The sequence below is a fragment of the Typopeltis vanoorti genome, chromosome 10 (assembly GCF_054136105.1).
Source record: "Typopeltis vanoorti isolate ZY-2024b chromosome 10, IOZ_Tvanoo_1.0, whole genome shotgun sequence".
NCBI classification, from domain to species: Eukaryota; Metazoa; Arthropoda; class Arachnida; order Uropygi; family Thelyphonidae; genus Typopeltis; species Typopeltis vanoorti.
In genome coordinates, this window is record NC_143558.1 from 74,790,588 (window position 1) to 74,805,462 (window position 14,875).

The 14,875-nt window shown below is 34.1% G+C and overlaps 1 protein-coding gene across 2 annotated transcripts in view; it reads right to left on the bottom strand.

Annotated features, from left to right (window-relative positions):
- The window catches only part of LOC150102514 (lys-63-specific deubiquitinase BRCC36-like), a 143,928-nt gene that overhangs the window by 115,581 nt on the left and 13,472 nt on the right, over positions 1–14,875 (bottom strand). For both annotated transcript variants that reach the window (XM_090399200.1, XM_090399199.1), the window contains exon 2: positions 12,150–12,269. In XM_090399200.1, the coding sequence (XP_090255326.1) occupies positions 12,150–12,269 (120 nt within the window). The remainder of the gene's footprint in view (positions 1–12,149; positions 12,270–14,875) is intronic.

A 14,875-nucleotide genomic window follows, 5' to 3' on the forward strand; every position in this document is an offset into this window, starting at 1 on the left:
TCTCCACTCTCCCCACCCTTGGCCAACTTTTATATGGAGACTTTTGAAGAGAAAGCCTTAAACTCTTCCCCACAAAAACCAACCATTTGGCTTCGCTATGTTGATGATGTGTTCGCTATTTGTCCACATGGCTCCGATGCACTCCTCTCCTTCCTAACACACTTAAACAACCAACGCCCCAGAATCAAATTCACCCTGGAAGAAGAAAAAAACAACTCAGGATTCTCCTGTCACATACTCTCTTTCTCCTATACATAAATGATCAACTCTGAATCACCACTAATCCCATCCACAGCTATGCAGACAAGAGTACTCTGCATTCATCCTATTCATTTGACAAGCATGTAATGTACAGACATCCCATGTGCCAAGATCATCTACAACCAGTGCCCTGAACATTGATCTACATATTATCTTTCAACACACCCAAATCACATTCTTGCCTTTTCTCTCAACAGACAGCTCGCTTATCCTTTCAGACAAATCTCTCTGCTTTGACTTAAACTTACCTCCAGTCTCTTTTGGCATAAACACATCACAACAATAACTTCCTCAGCAGCCAAAAAAACCGAGCCATTCTCTTTTATTCAATATATAATTTTACACCCAACCAACTATTAGTTTTATACAAATCCACCCATCCTTATTAGAATACTGCTCACATGTTTTGGGTGGTTCATTCACCTAAAACTTCTCTAAAAATTCTTGACACTGTCCAGTGGAGAGCAATTTGGCTCATAGACAATCCCTCTCTTACAGATTCACTACAACCTCTATATCATAATGTTTTACACTGGTTTATTCTACAGATACTTCAGAAGTCATTGCTCCACTAAACTGGCAATGATCATTCCTCTATTGTTTGTTGCACCTGTTAATACAAGAGCAGCAGCAGCTGCAGCACCTCTTTATTGTGCAACTGCAAACACACCAAACCTGCTTCTTCTCATCCTCTTTTATTAAATATACCTCCATCTTCTGTAGCAGTTTTTCTCATGAATATTCCCAAACAACAACATGCATCTCTTCAAGAAAACTGTCAATAAATTTCTTTCTCAATCCTCATCTACCCCCCCCCCACCACCACACACACACAACACTAAAGGTTAATGTTCTTTAACCTCTTGTGCATGGATATATATATATATATATATATATATATATATATATATATATATATATATATATATATATTAAGATTAGTGATCAGAGCTTATCTACTTTTACCAAGAGTTGCCTTGGTCTTGCACTACTTTGAGGGTCAGCTAGACTTCCAATACGTGCAGGCGCAAACTTGACTTGTTTGTCTGTTTGCTTACTTGGGAAATGGAGTAAAACAAGGTTTAAAATAGCTTAGTATTTTTAACATTTATTATACCCAAGGTAAAATACTTTCTACATGTATGTATATATATATATATATATATATATATATTTTTTTTTTTATTATTATTTATTTTTTTAAGGAAAATAACTAATGTGACTATATACAGTCAAACATTAAAACAGAAAATAATTACCATATTCACTTGCACTTTTTATCCCAAAACTAAAGTTAAAAAATTGTGGTGTGAGATATATGCTGGAAACTGAAGATTTTCAGGAAAAAACTAAATTGGCATTTATAATTAAATCTGCAGTATTCAATTATAATTTACAATTGCTCACATTATTTATAAAATGAATACATTTAAATTTTAATTATCAATGTTATTTACACAATCAGCGACTCACCTTCATCACTAGATATATTTGAATCTTTAGCGACAATGATTCTGTAATCATTATTACTTGTCCTGTTATCATTTTGGAATCATATGTTTTTTGAGTTTTAAAACCAGCACTGTAATGTGAACCTTTCTCCATATTTCAAAAAAAAATTACCAGTAATTTACAAGAATTGAGATATGTTATGAACAATCCTTCATGAATGACTAATGAGAAGTGAAAAAGGAGCACAAAATGGACAGCAATGGTAGGCTAGTAGAGAGATAGCGCAGCTATGAAGATGTACATATGATTGGTGCAGTATTAACAAAAGATCGTATGACTCAACAACAAAGGCAAGCCGATGATTGCTGAGCTGAAATGCTGATACTGAATTCCAAAATATTTGAAACTGCCATAACAACATTCACTATCTATTTCTTAAAGTTTTATCCTTTTTTCGTGTGTGAGGTATACGTGAAAATTTCTTTTTTCGTAAAGTAAAATCGGGGATGCAAGATATACATGAGGGAGAATTATATTCGAATAAATATGGTAATTTATTTTTAAAGGAACTACTAAGTTTCATCTTTCTAGAATACCTCATCGGGTGCATAATACATAGAAGAGGAAAAAAAAAAAGAGATACATAAAAACATTACTTGGGTACATCACCAAAGTTCTAAATTATTAACGGATTGCTCACATTAGAATGAATTTACGTACCAGCTGCATTGTTGTTCTCATGCAAGAGGACGTGGTCTTGTGACTGCCACAGCTGAATATATATACATAAATATATATCTGCAACCTCTTGTGTATGGAATATATATATATTATATATTATTATTATAATTATTATTAAGAAAGACCTCCAGGGAGTCAGAAACTCATCAAGGGAGGCCACATACTACACACACTAGCTATCATACATATTCTTGAATTCATTCACACTGCTTGCACTCACAACATCCAATGGCAATCCATTCCAATCATGCACCATCCTCTGAGAGAATCTAGTCCTCAACCCCTTCTTAGCGGCCTTCATTCTCAGCTTCTATATATATATATAATGTTGCTCTAGAATCCATAATGCATAGCACGTGCCCCCCCCTCCTTCTTGAATGTGCATAGTGCCATGAATTATGAAAAGCATCACTATCCAGAGAATATTTACTCTGAGTAAATATTATCTGGTATTTGAGTAAGCTTTACTTAAGTTTCATCAGTGGGACTAGATCCTTAGAAATAATGGCACAGCAGACATTGCATTTCAATATACACATAGTAAAGTGGTGTATCAACATCTTATTACAATAATTTGGATAAGAGTACAACAGAATGGAGTTAAGAAGGAAGGTTAAGACAGCAAATGATTTAATGTGCAGTCTGTGTAGAAGAAATGGACGTGAGTGTCTCGATGTGTAGAGTAAGTCTGGTAGCAGAATGATCTGCACTTCATTGAATTTTTCATCATGAGAGGGCCTTGAGATATTATTTACTCAGGCGAGACCTAAGCAGCAAGTCATGGAAACTACATCATCTTTGGAGAAATGCTGAGAATTTGTGTGTAAATTCAGCTAAAGTATGAAAAGTACACCCAATTCTCCATTTACAAGGTAGATTGGTTCCAGAAAAAAATCATGTAAATGAAAACATTGTAAAAAAATACAGTGCATATGAAAAAATAGAAGAATGGTTCCAGATGTGAAAACCCGATACAAAGAATAAGTTATTTTCAAACAAAACATATATATATGCATCTCTTAAAGATAATAATGTGTCACTAATAAAACAGAAATTCGAAAAGGTCCAAATACACCTACGCATATGGTTATTAGTTAAATTTTATTTGCTGTATCTTTCTGACAATAGCCACATTCTTTTGTGTGAGACTGGAATTAAATCACTTCCATCACTTGAAACATTTTGGCTGTCCTGTTCATACTGCAATGGCAAAACGTTTTCTTCAGTAAAAGGAAATAGATTATTGGAAATTGGCACTAATTTCCAATAATTCTGAAGGTTGATTTTTTTTTTACCACAAACTCTGTAATTAATCGTTCAAATCCTGTTTTGACTAGATCTTTGTATAATTCTACATATCACACCATAGATGACTTCAATTCACATTTAAACTGTTTAGCTCGTTCAGTATTTGGATCATGTGTAAGAAAATGACTTTTAAATTTTACTAGCCATTTGAAGTCCTTCTTTAATTAATCCTGCAGTGAGTGAAATCTCTTCATCATCATTTTTTTTTTCTTTTCCATCAAGATTCTCAAGACCAGCTTCTATTATTTTGTCGTCACTAATAGTCTTGTCAACCATTAATTCTTCAATATCTGCAGATGAAAAATCCATCTCTGCCAACTGCATATGCTAATCTGATGATATTGGGATATTCAGTTGTGCTAAGGTACAGGGTTTCATTTTCACACATTCTGGCCAAGTAACTTTCCAGTATGCGTTTAATGCTGATGGTTTCAATTCTGATAACACCAACTTTGCTGGCATTATCAGAATTGACATGTTCGATGCAATTCAAAATAGAAAATTTCTTCCTCACATCAATAACTGTCAGTAAATTATCCTTTTCTAGTTTATCCACAATGTACTGAAATGTTCTTCTTATGTAGTAAGTTTTGAAGGTAGCGATCACACCCTAGTCTTAGTGGTTGTATTAGGTTATTGAAAACAAAATTCCACATTCAAGTGTTCTAAAACAGGATGAACGGGCACAATGTCTATAATCCATAAAACTTTTCTATAATCCATGTCTATAATCCATAAAAGTCCACATTTTTTTCCATCAAATAGTGTTTTAACGTCTAGAACAAAACATTGATGGAACCATTCATTAAAAATTTCTTTTGTAACCTAACCTTTTTTTTATTTGCCTTCCAGTGCACTGGTAACATGTTAAAATCCACATCTTTCATTGCCTTTGGTCTTAAGAATCGATTAATGAATAATGGTTTTAATATACAATCTCTTGAAGTACTGCTGCAAAATAACACACACACACACATGATCCTTAGCTGCTTAAAGCCACCAACACTTTTTTGTGATTTGGCTATATAAGTTCTACTTGACATTTGTCTACATTCTGTAGCATAGAGTAATCCCTGATATTTAAAACATCGAGGGGTTTCCTCAAAATTCAAGTTTAAGTACATATGTACCGTACTAGGGAAATGATAATTATAATGGAAATACCCTTTTTAACAGAACTGAATTGAATTCAAACAGAAATTTTAAAAATAAGTGCCATTTGAACCATGTTAAATCAAAATATACGATGTAAAAATAGAATTGCTTTTGTTTTCTAAACCATGTTATTTCGAAATCGTGTAAAAAAACCTGTGTAAAAAGAGAATTAGCTGTAATATGATTGTTTCCATTCAGTCTTCTGGAGTGTGTGTCTGTTTGGGCATGGAAAAGAGAAAGTTGCCCAACCTGCAGGTCAAGCAGAACTGCAGCTGTAGGTATGTAGAAAAGCCAGGATATAACTTGTTATGGCTACACATATATACAAGGAGCATTGGGAAAAAAGGGGTCGAATATGTTGTGGCCTAAGATTGTACCATCAGTGAAGATGGCATGTTCAGAAAGTCCAGACTTTTCAGGTTTAAAGTATTCAATATAAGATTGGTGTTCTTCTAGCCGAATAGAGGCAGATCTTCCCGTTTGTCCGAAATAAGATAATCCACAAGAGCATGGAATCTGGTAGACACCTGGATGATTAAGATGTGGAAGCTTGTCCTTATGAGAAGGAAGAAAGGTGGAGATTTTTCTAAACGGTTGAAAGGCAACAAAATTATTCAGTGGTTTTAAAACTTTTGCTATACGTTCACTGATGCCTTGCACATAAAGGATAGTAATGCGCGTTATTTCCTCTGTGTTTGAAGAGGAAGACATATTAAAACTACTCAAAGTTCTTTTAATGAAGCAATTCTTATAACCATTAGATAGAAAGGAAGAAGTTATATATTGTAGTTCTTTCTGTAAAAGATCGTCTGAAGAACAAAAGGAGTGGGCCCGATGAACCAGTGTTTTAATAGTTCCTGCCTTTTGACTGGGATAGTGATGAGATTCCGCATGGATATAATGGCCTGTATGAGTCTTCTTTCTATAAACTGAGAAATGTAGGTTACCATCTGGTTGGCAAAGAATTAGAAGATCTAAAAAGGCTAACTGCTTATTTGATTCTACTTCTAGGGTAAACTTGATCCTAGGATGAAATGCGTTTAACTTAGTGAGAAATTGTTGAAGTTCATCAGAAGAGCCATTTCATACAAAAGATTCCATTCCATCATGATATCAGAAACGTCCAAACGTCCAAGTTCATAAACCAGGCATTCCTTTAAGACCAGTGGTAGATTGTATAGGTTGCCCCACTTACAAAATCTCAAAATTTTTATCAAATTTACTCTCCTCTTAAACTAGAAGAACTGATACTTATATAAAAAATACTTTGGATTTCAAAAATAAAATTTCAGATCTTCATTTGGACGTTTCTGATATCATAATCAGTTTAGATCTTGTTTCTTTATTTACAAATGTGCCTCTTTCGGTAAGTATTGAATTACTACAACAGGAATTTCCTTCAGACATTGTAAACGTATTTGATTTTGTAATAAATTCTGGTTATTTTTCCTTTAAAAATAAGTTGTATCAACAAATTGAAGGAACAGCAATGGGTAATCCTCTTTCTCCTGCTATCTCCAATTTCTTTATGGAACATTTTGAACAACGTATCTTTGACAACATTTCTCCCAGACCTACTCATTGGTTCAGATATGTCGATGACATTTTTGCTGTATGGAATGGCTCTTCTGATGAACTTCAACAATTTCTCACTAAGTTAAACGCATTTCATCCTAGGATCAAGTTTACCCTAGAAGTAGAATCAAATAAGCAGTTAGCCTTTTTAGATCTTCTAATTCTTCGCTAACCAGATGGTAACCTACATTTCTCAGTTTATAGAAAGAAGACTCATACAGGCCATTATATCCATGCGGAATCTCATCACCATCCCAGTCAAAAGGCAGGAACTATTAAAACACTGGTTCATCGGGCCCACTCCTTTTGTTCTTCAGACGATCTTTTACAGAAAGAACTACAATATATAACTTCTTCCTTTCTATCTAATGGTTATAAGAATTGCTTCATTAAAAGAACTTTGAGTAGTTTTAATATGTCTTCCTCTTCAAACACAGAGGAAATAACGCGCATTACTATCCCTTATGTACTTATATTTTTCTAATCCCCTTTATGGGAGATAGTACTTTACAAATCAGCTAATCTTTTCTAACTTTTTATTGTATTAATTTTTTTTTTTTTTAGGAAAGTTATTGACCTTTTTAGTTATCTTACACCAGTTACTTAGGTGGCGCTTTTTGGAATTGTCAGTTAGTGTTTAATTTTGAGCTTAATGTACTGAAGATGCCTGTGACACACAGGCGAAAATTATACTATTAAATAATCTTTCTACGTGAGCTTTTTCCATTATTTATTTTGTATCACTCCTTGCATTAGTATTAAAACACAACAATCCACTCCACCAAAACTATCTCTCCTCATGATGACCAGTTTTGTTTTAATTTCCTTGCTTTCACTACCTACCCTACTCTTATGCATAATTATTACTCTGTCCTACATTAATCACTCTCTCTCACCTTGTATCTGTCTTCTATCTATCCTGGAATGTTTTTTCATTTCTTGTTGATCCTTGCTATGATATACTCACCATATCCTGACTGTCTGTGCATCCTCTCTTTCATCAAACAGCAGTTGCTCCAAATATCCAAAATGTCCGAATCCTTTCAAATGCAGTCCATCTACCTTAAACTATTTCAACTTTCTTTCAGATTCACTCCACAGGTTCACAAATTACACAGCATTTGCTCACATAGATCAGTCATCATGTCATGCTTTATTTCTGTTCTCCTCAGCTCTCTACTATAAGGATAAAAGGAGGAGAGCAGAGATAATAACTAGTGTGATGAGTAAACACATCCTCTAAATAAACAGAATTATCTTTTAAAAATTAATTAGACACTCATATTCAAGAATAAATAAATAAATCAAATATTTCAATCAGAAACTAATAGGTCATCATCAGTGTATCAGCATAATCACAAGGTAAAGTTAGAATAAACAATGTTAATCCTAGAAGCTTCACAGCTTCTATGATTATGTGTAATTAACTTTATTCTGACACAATTTTTTTAATTTTTTTAAGTTAAAATGTTACTTACAATAACATAACATTAAACAGATTAAACAAAATATCAGATTTTTCACTTTAAGACAAATTATTGAGAAATCATGGAAATATAACAAGGATTTGTATTTAAGTTTTGAGGATCTGGAAAAGGCATATGACAAGGTGCCAAGAGGAAAGCACTTCAAAGCACTATGGTTATATGGTGTAAAAGAGACACTTTATCGAGTAATAAAGTCTCTATTTAAACTGTAGGTCACCAATTAGAATTGAAGGAAGTACAAGAAGATGTTTGATGTTAAATCAGGTGTACGACATGGGTGCACATTATCTCCACTGTTATTCATTATCTATAAGGATCACTTATGAAGGAAAGTGGTACTAAATATGATTCAGCCAGAGAGACATGTAGTGAGGTTGTCTGTAAGGATAGAAAAATCAGAACTCCATGGTGGACACAGGAAGATAAAGAGGCAGTGAAGGAAAAGAGAAAGCATATCAAAAGTTCCTGGCAAATAACTCAGCTTGTGCTCTTAGGGAATACAGAGACAAATGTAAGAAAGCCAAACACTGTGTAAAACTAGCTAAACAAAAGTCATGGGAGGACTTTGACAAGAACATAGAAAATAAATATCACGATGGTAAGATATTCTGGAGGTTGTTGAAGAAGCTTAGAAATGGAGGAAAGAGTGCCGTAAAAGGAGTTAGAGATGATAAAGGTGACATGAAAATGGGAGAAAAAGATATCCTTGAAGTATGGAGTAATTACTTCGAGAAATTGCTAAATGAAACAGGCAGTGATAGCACAGTGGTAAAAAGCACTCAACAGGCATACAGTCAGGAATACATATCCATACTTGAAGTAGAAAAAGCCATCAAAGGCTTGAAATGTGGAAAGGCAGTTGGAGTAGATGATATTTAACCAGAAATGTTGAAGTATGGAGGTATAAAAGTCTTACAGTGATTGCGCTGCATAGTTCAGAAGGCCTGGACAGAGGGATGAATTCCCGATGACTAGAGTAGAGCTCTCATAGTACCCATATATAAAAAGGAAAATAAAACTGAATGTGAGAATTACAGAGGTATTTCCCTAGTGTTCCTGGTAAGATTTATGCAAGTATACTTGAAAAACGGTTGAGAAGAATTGTGGAAGAAAAGCTTGGTAAGAACAAGCTAGATTCAGGCCAAATACAGGCTGTCAGGATCAGATCTTCACTTTATGACAAATAGTTGAGAAAGCATGGGAATATAATAAAGATCTGTATTTAAGTTTTGTAGATCTGGAAAAGGCATATGACAAGGTGCCAAGAGAGAAGCTATTCAGTATGCTACAGTTATATGATATCAATGGGGCATTATATCGAGCAATACTTAGTCTTTATTTGAGTTGTAAGTCAGCAATTAGAATTGAAGGAAGTACAGGAAGATGGCTTAATGTTAAATCTGGTTTTAGACAGGGATGTACATTATCCCCTCTGTTATTCATTATCTATATGGATCACATTATGAAGGAAAGTGGTATTAAACCTGATATCAAAATTGGAGATGTTAATGTCAGCTCTTTGCTTTATGCAGATGATGTTATACTTCTAAATAAATCCAGTACAAGTCTGCAAGATTCTCTGACTAAACTGAATAACTGTTGTAATAGATTTGATATGAAGGTCAGCAATAACAAGACAAAGACAATGAAAATAGGTTGATTCATTGAAACTATCAACTGCATTGTGAATGGAGAATCTACAGAAGAAGCAAAACATTTCAGCTACTTAGACACGATTTTTAGTGAAGATAGTAAATTAAATATAGAAATAGACAACAGAATTAACAAAGCTGGTATGGTAGGAAGTTAAATGACTAAATTTATATGGAATAAGAGATAAATTAGCCAAAACACTAAATTAGCTGTATACAAGACAGTATTCAAACCAGTTTTAACTTACGGATCTGAGAGCTGGGTCAGAAGTAAAACACTTGACCAAAGACTAGAGATTGCAGATATGAGTCCTGAGAAAGATTAGGAGCATGAACAGATGGCATCATTGTCAATATCATATTAAAAACAAGGATATGCTTGACATTGTCAGCATCCAGGAATGCATAAGCAGAGCTAATCTCAGGTGGTATGGTCATCACTTAAACAGAATGGGAGAAGAAAGATTAGCAAAACAAGTGTTCTCTGCCAGGTTGGCAGGAAAACGACCCAGAGGAAGACCAAGATATAGGTGGATTGATACGGTACAAAGTGCCTAAGAAGATAGAAATACGAGATCTGATAATGTTGGAGTCTTGACAAGTAACAGACTGATTTGGAGGAAAATTGTAGATAGGAAGTTAGTAATGATGTAAACTTTTCATGTAGTACTATCATATCCTGTACACCCCTTGAGGGTAGGAATTTGATGATGATGAACCTTAGCTCTTATCTGGATGATGTTATACTTCTGAATAAATCCAGTACTAATCTGCAGGATTCCCTGAGTAAACAGAATAACTGTATTCAAATGAATTTCATATGAAAATTAGCAATAAAAAGATAAAGACAATGAAAATAGGCAGAAACACTGAAAACAACTATATCCTGAATGGTGAACCTATAGAACAAGTAAAACATTTCAGCTAATTAGGCACAATTTTTAGTGAAGATGGTAGATTAAATATGGAAATAGACAACAGAATTAGTAAAGCTGGTATAGCAGGAAATCAGCTGAATAAATTCATCTGGGATAAGAAAGAAAGTGAAAACACTAAATTAGCTGTATACATAACAATGTTCCAACCAATTTTAACTTATGAATTTGAGATCTGGGTTAGAAATAAAACACTTGATCAAAGACTGGTGATCTTAGAGATGAGAGTTCTGAGAAGGATTAGTGAAGTAAACAGATGGCATAAATAGCAGTATCATATTAAAAAGGATATTAGGAAAGAACTTGCCATTGTGTTAATAGAGCTAATATCAGATTGAAGAGAAATGATCGGCAAAACAAGTGTTCTTTGCTAGGCTGGCAGAAAAAAAAAAAAAAAAAAAGGAAGACATGACTGATATAGTAAAAAGTGCTTTAAAAGACAGAAATATAAGATCCAATAATGTTGGAGTATTGCCAGATAACACATTAATTTGGAGGAAAATTGCTGATCAGAAGTTAGTAATGCTGTAACTTTTTCATGTAGTACTATCATAATTATCCTGTGCCCTCCCCAGCAAGAGTGCATAACAAGAATTTGATGATGATGAACAAAATATTAAATGAGATGAAAAATGGAAAATTGCAGATGAAGTTAGAATCCCAATAAAATTGATAAAATATGAAAGAAATGAATTTCACCTAAGATATCCTATATTAATAAACAAAATAAATAATACTAAATTAACTGATGATTATCCCATTTTTCGAAATGAAAATAACTGCAAAAATTGAGAACAGGATAAGTTTATTAGATATGCAAAAAAACTAAAAACAACCCCATTTGTGAAAAAAAACTGTAAATGAAAACAAAATAGGATTTAGAAAACAAAGATCTTGTACTTCCCCTATATTTAGCAGAGTTAAAATACTAATTAAAAAAATAAAGTATTTCAACTCAGAAACATCTTCACATTCAGAGCCTACAGAGAATTCTTTTAACAAGATAGAAAAGATATAAATTATTTGATATAATAAAAAAACAATTCCCCTATAAATCTAATGAATCCATTCTATCTATATAAGAAATCGAGTTAGAGAATCAGGAGACATGGCCTATATTCATGAAAAGAAGAAGAAAAGAAGTCCAAGTTAAAATTTCTCATTAATAAAGGAGCAATTTATATGCATATATAGACTAAATAAACCACAGAAATAGCGTTATACATCAGATTTTTTAATACTCTGTTCACTTGGAGAGTAGTGAATATGTGGAATGAATTGCCAGAGTCTGTTATAAGTGCTCTGTCAATGACCATGTTCAAAGAAACAGGTATCAAGAAGATAAAGTTAGCATGGATCTCCCACAATGAGATTTAGACTCCATGGAGATGTCTGTGCAGTAATAATAATAATAATGTTGCTAAATAAACAAAAAATGAAATTATAAAAAAAAAATAATAATAATAAAATTACAGTTTCTTGTGCTACATCACTAAGCACATCACACTGTGGTTATCACTATTGTAGGATAATCACACTTATCAAAAAAAAAAAAAGGCAAAGAAATTAATGATTATACATACTTCAGCTTGTGTAGAAGCATCTGATAACTGTTCTGGTGATATTTCTACTCTGTCTTTTCTTTTATCAGATCTTCTTAGCATTATTACAGCTGAGATATGGGAAATTCTTTTCTCATCAATCTACAAAATAGCAAACAAATAATCATAACAATCTACCTATATATATATATTATACAACCTTCAAAATGCAATTCATTTAGAAGTGGACTCAATCCTAAACTAGCACTTGCCTGTAACATAAAGTGCTCCTGTAGGAGTTTTTCATTTCATTACAAAAAATTATCTTTTGGGAGGGAGAGAGGGACGGACGGACAGACAGACATTGTGTGTGTGTGATATGTTAAAATTTAATATAACAATGCAAGAAAAAAATAAATAAATATATACATAAAATAAAATAAATTTGCTAATGCCTTTTCATTCCCATATGGAATAGGCAGGGTTGTTTTAGCCCGACTAAGTTTTAGAGACTGAGGAGCAGTTATTCTCTGATGCAACCATCAAAAATAGCTGGCCCAAGACCATCACTAATTCTAAATAGCATCCAATGAAAAGGGGCAGACAAATACCACCACCACCTCATGGTCCCTAATGCAATGTATTCATATCTTAAATAATGTGGGTTCTACGGTTAATTTTCTTAAGTTTATGAGATGAAAAACCCGCTTGCCCATGCCAGAGATTTACTAACTCTGAGACCAGTCAAAGAAAGGCTTAGAAAAAAGTTCCTGTAGTCAATGATTAGAATCAAATTAGAATGGCTTTTCTTTGGGAAGCCTAGTAATATAGAGGGCACCATTTCACAGGGCTACACATATTCTAATACTCTCTAGTTATAACTTAGAGCATCCATAGTGCTGATGGTTTCAATAGAGCACTTTGATTTGGAAAGACCTGGGTTTGAATCCTGTCTACGATGTGACAAACCTTTAGTGTTTTTCTGGGAGAAAAAACACTTTTTTTTCTACCAGAAACTGGGGTTTTCCATCCCTCAAAACAACAAACTGGCCTGTGAACACACACATCTACAAACATAGGATATTATTGTTCAAAGAAGCCAATGGGAAACTACCTTGTTCTACAATAACCCTCTAGTAAAGTAGCAATGCTGATATTCCATCCATTGGATTGAAGAAAAACAATCCAATGGATGAAGTATGTAAGTCACACAGTTATTGTAACTTACAGAAACAACCATACCTGTGTATATAATTTTCTACAAACATTCTTTTCTCAGAAGACTGGAAGTTTGTGAAGATCTTTCTCCTTTTAATCTCCTCACTTTAGTTAAAAATTGGTTACTACAAAGATGCTGAGTAGAAATACACTTATTTCTTTGAAGAGATGAAAAAAAAAAAAAATTATGTGTCAACACACGTTAGGCCTAGGCCTAGGAGTCGAGTAGCACATTTTCAGATGTTGGTGAGCTGTAAAATTTTTTCTGAAAAATTTTATTGTTAAAAACACATCTAATTATACATTATTAAGGTGTATAATTACATATAAAATATTATATGTATTTATACATATTGTATTTTATGTATATTATTATGTTATTGATATATGTCTGTGAAAAATCATATATTATTATTATTATGGGCGACTCCAAGGAGTCCTTAGACTCATCGACGGAGGCCGTAAACATCATGTCCATCACAACTATTCGACATCTACATAGTATTTATCATACTTTGCCTTGAACTCATTCACTGTCATACCACCCACAACAGACTCTGGCAGCTTATTCCACTCATTCACCACTCTAAAAGTAAAAAACCCAGCACTAAAACCCTTACTAACCACTCTTGTCCAGCTTCTATGGATGTCCCCTAGGCCTCCCACTACCAGTCCTGTTCTCAAAAATATCCTCTGAATTAATCCTATAGAAACCCTTCAGCAATTTGAATGTCTCAATCATATCTCCCCTTTTCTGCCTATCAATCAATTTCTGCAACCCACAAATCTTCAACCTGTTTTCATAAGGTTCATTCCATAGACCTGCTATCATCTTGGTCACTTGCCTCTGGATCCTCTCAACCTCCTCCCCATCAAGAAGAAACCTCGGTGACCAGATCTGGGCACAGTAGTCTAGATGGGGTCTTATCAAGGCTCGATAGGAACAATAACTTGCTTATCTCTGCTCGTCAAAGTATTCTTCAGCATCCAAGTGATTTGATGAACTGATTTAGCCACTTTTGCAATGTGCCCCCCTAAACTTCAACTCCCTATCCACCAACACTCCCAAGTCCCTGGCCTCATCAATCTCCTGGAGTACAGTTCAACCAATGTGATATACTGCTGTTAATCTTTTCACCCCAAAATGCATAACCTTACATTTTACCACATTAAATTGACATCCATTCTCCTTATCCCAGACCTCCAATCTATCCAAATCATCCTGCAAAATGTTGACGTCTTCTGCATTCACTATTGCCCTACCCAACTTTGCATCATCAGCGAACAAAGGAACCGTTCCTCTCAGTTCATTCCGTATATCGTTAATGAATAAATTAAACAGCAGTGGTCCAAGAACAGAACCCTGTGGCACACCACTAGTCACAGGCCATCTTTTGGACTCTACTCCTGAGTAAACTACTCTCTGGTATCTCTCCATCAACCACCCTCCTATCCATCTCACCAACCCTATATCCATTCCCATATGTTGCAGTTTAAGGATTAGAATTCCATGCGGTATCCTGTCAAAGGCTTTAGCCAGGTCCAGTAGT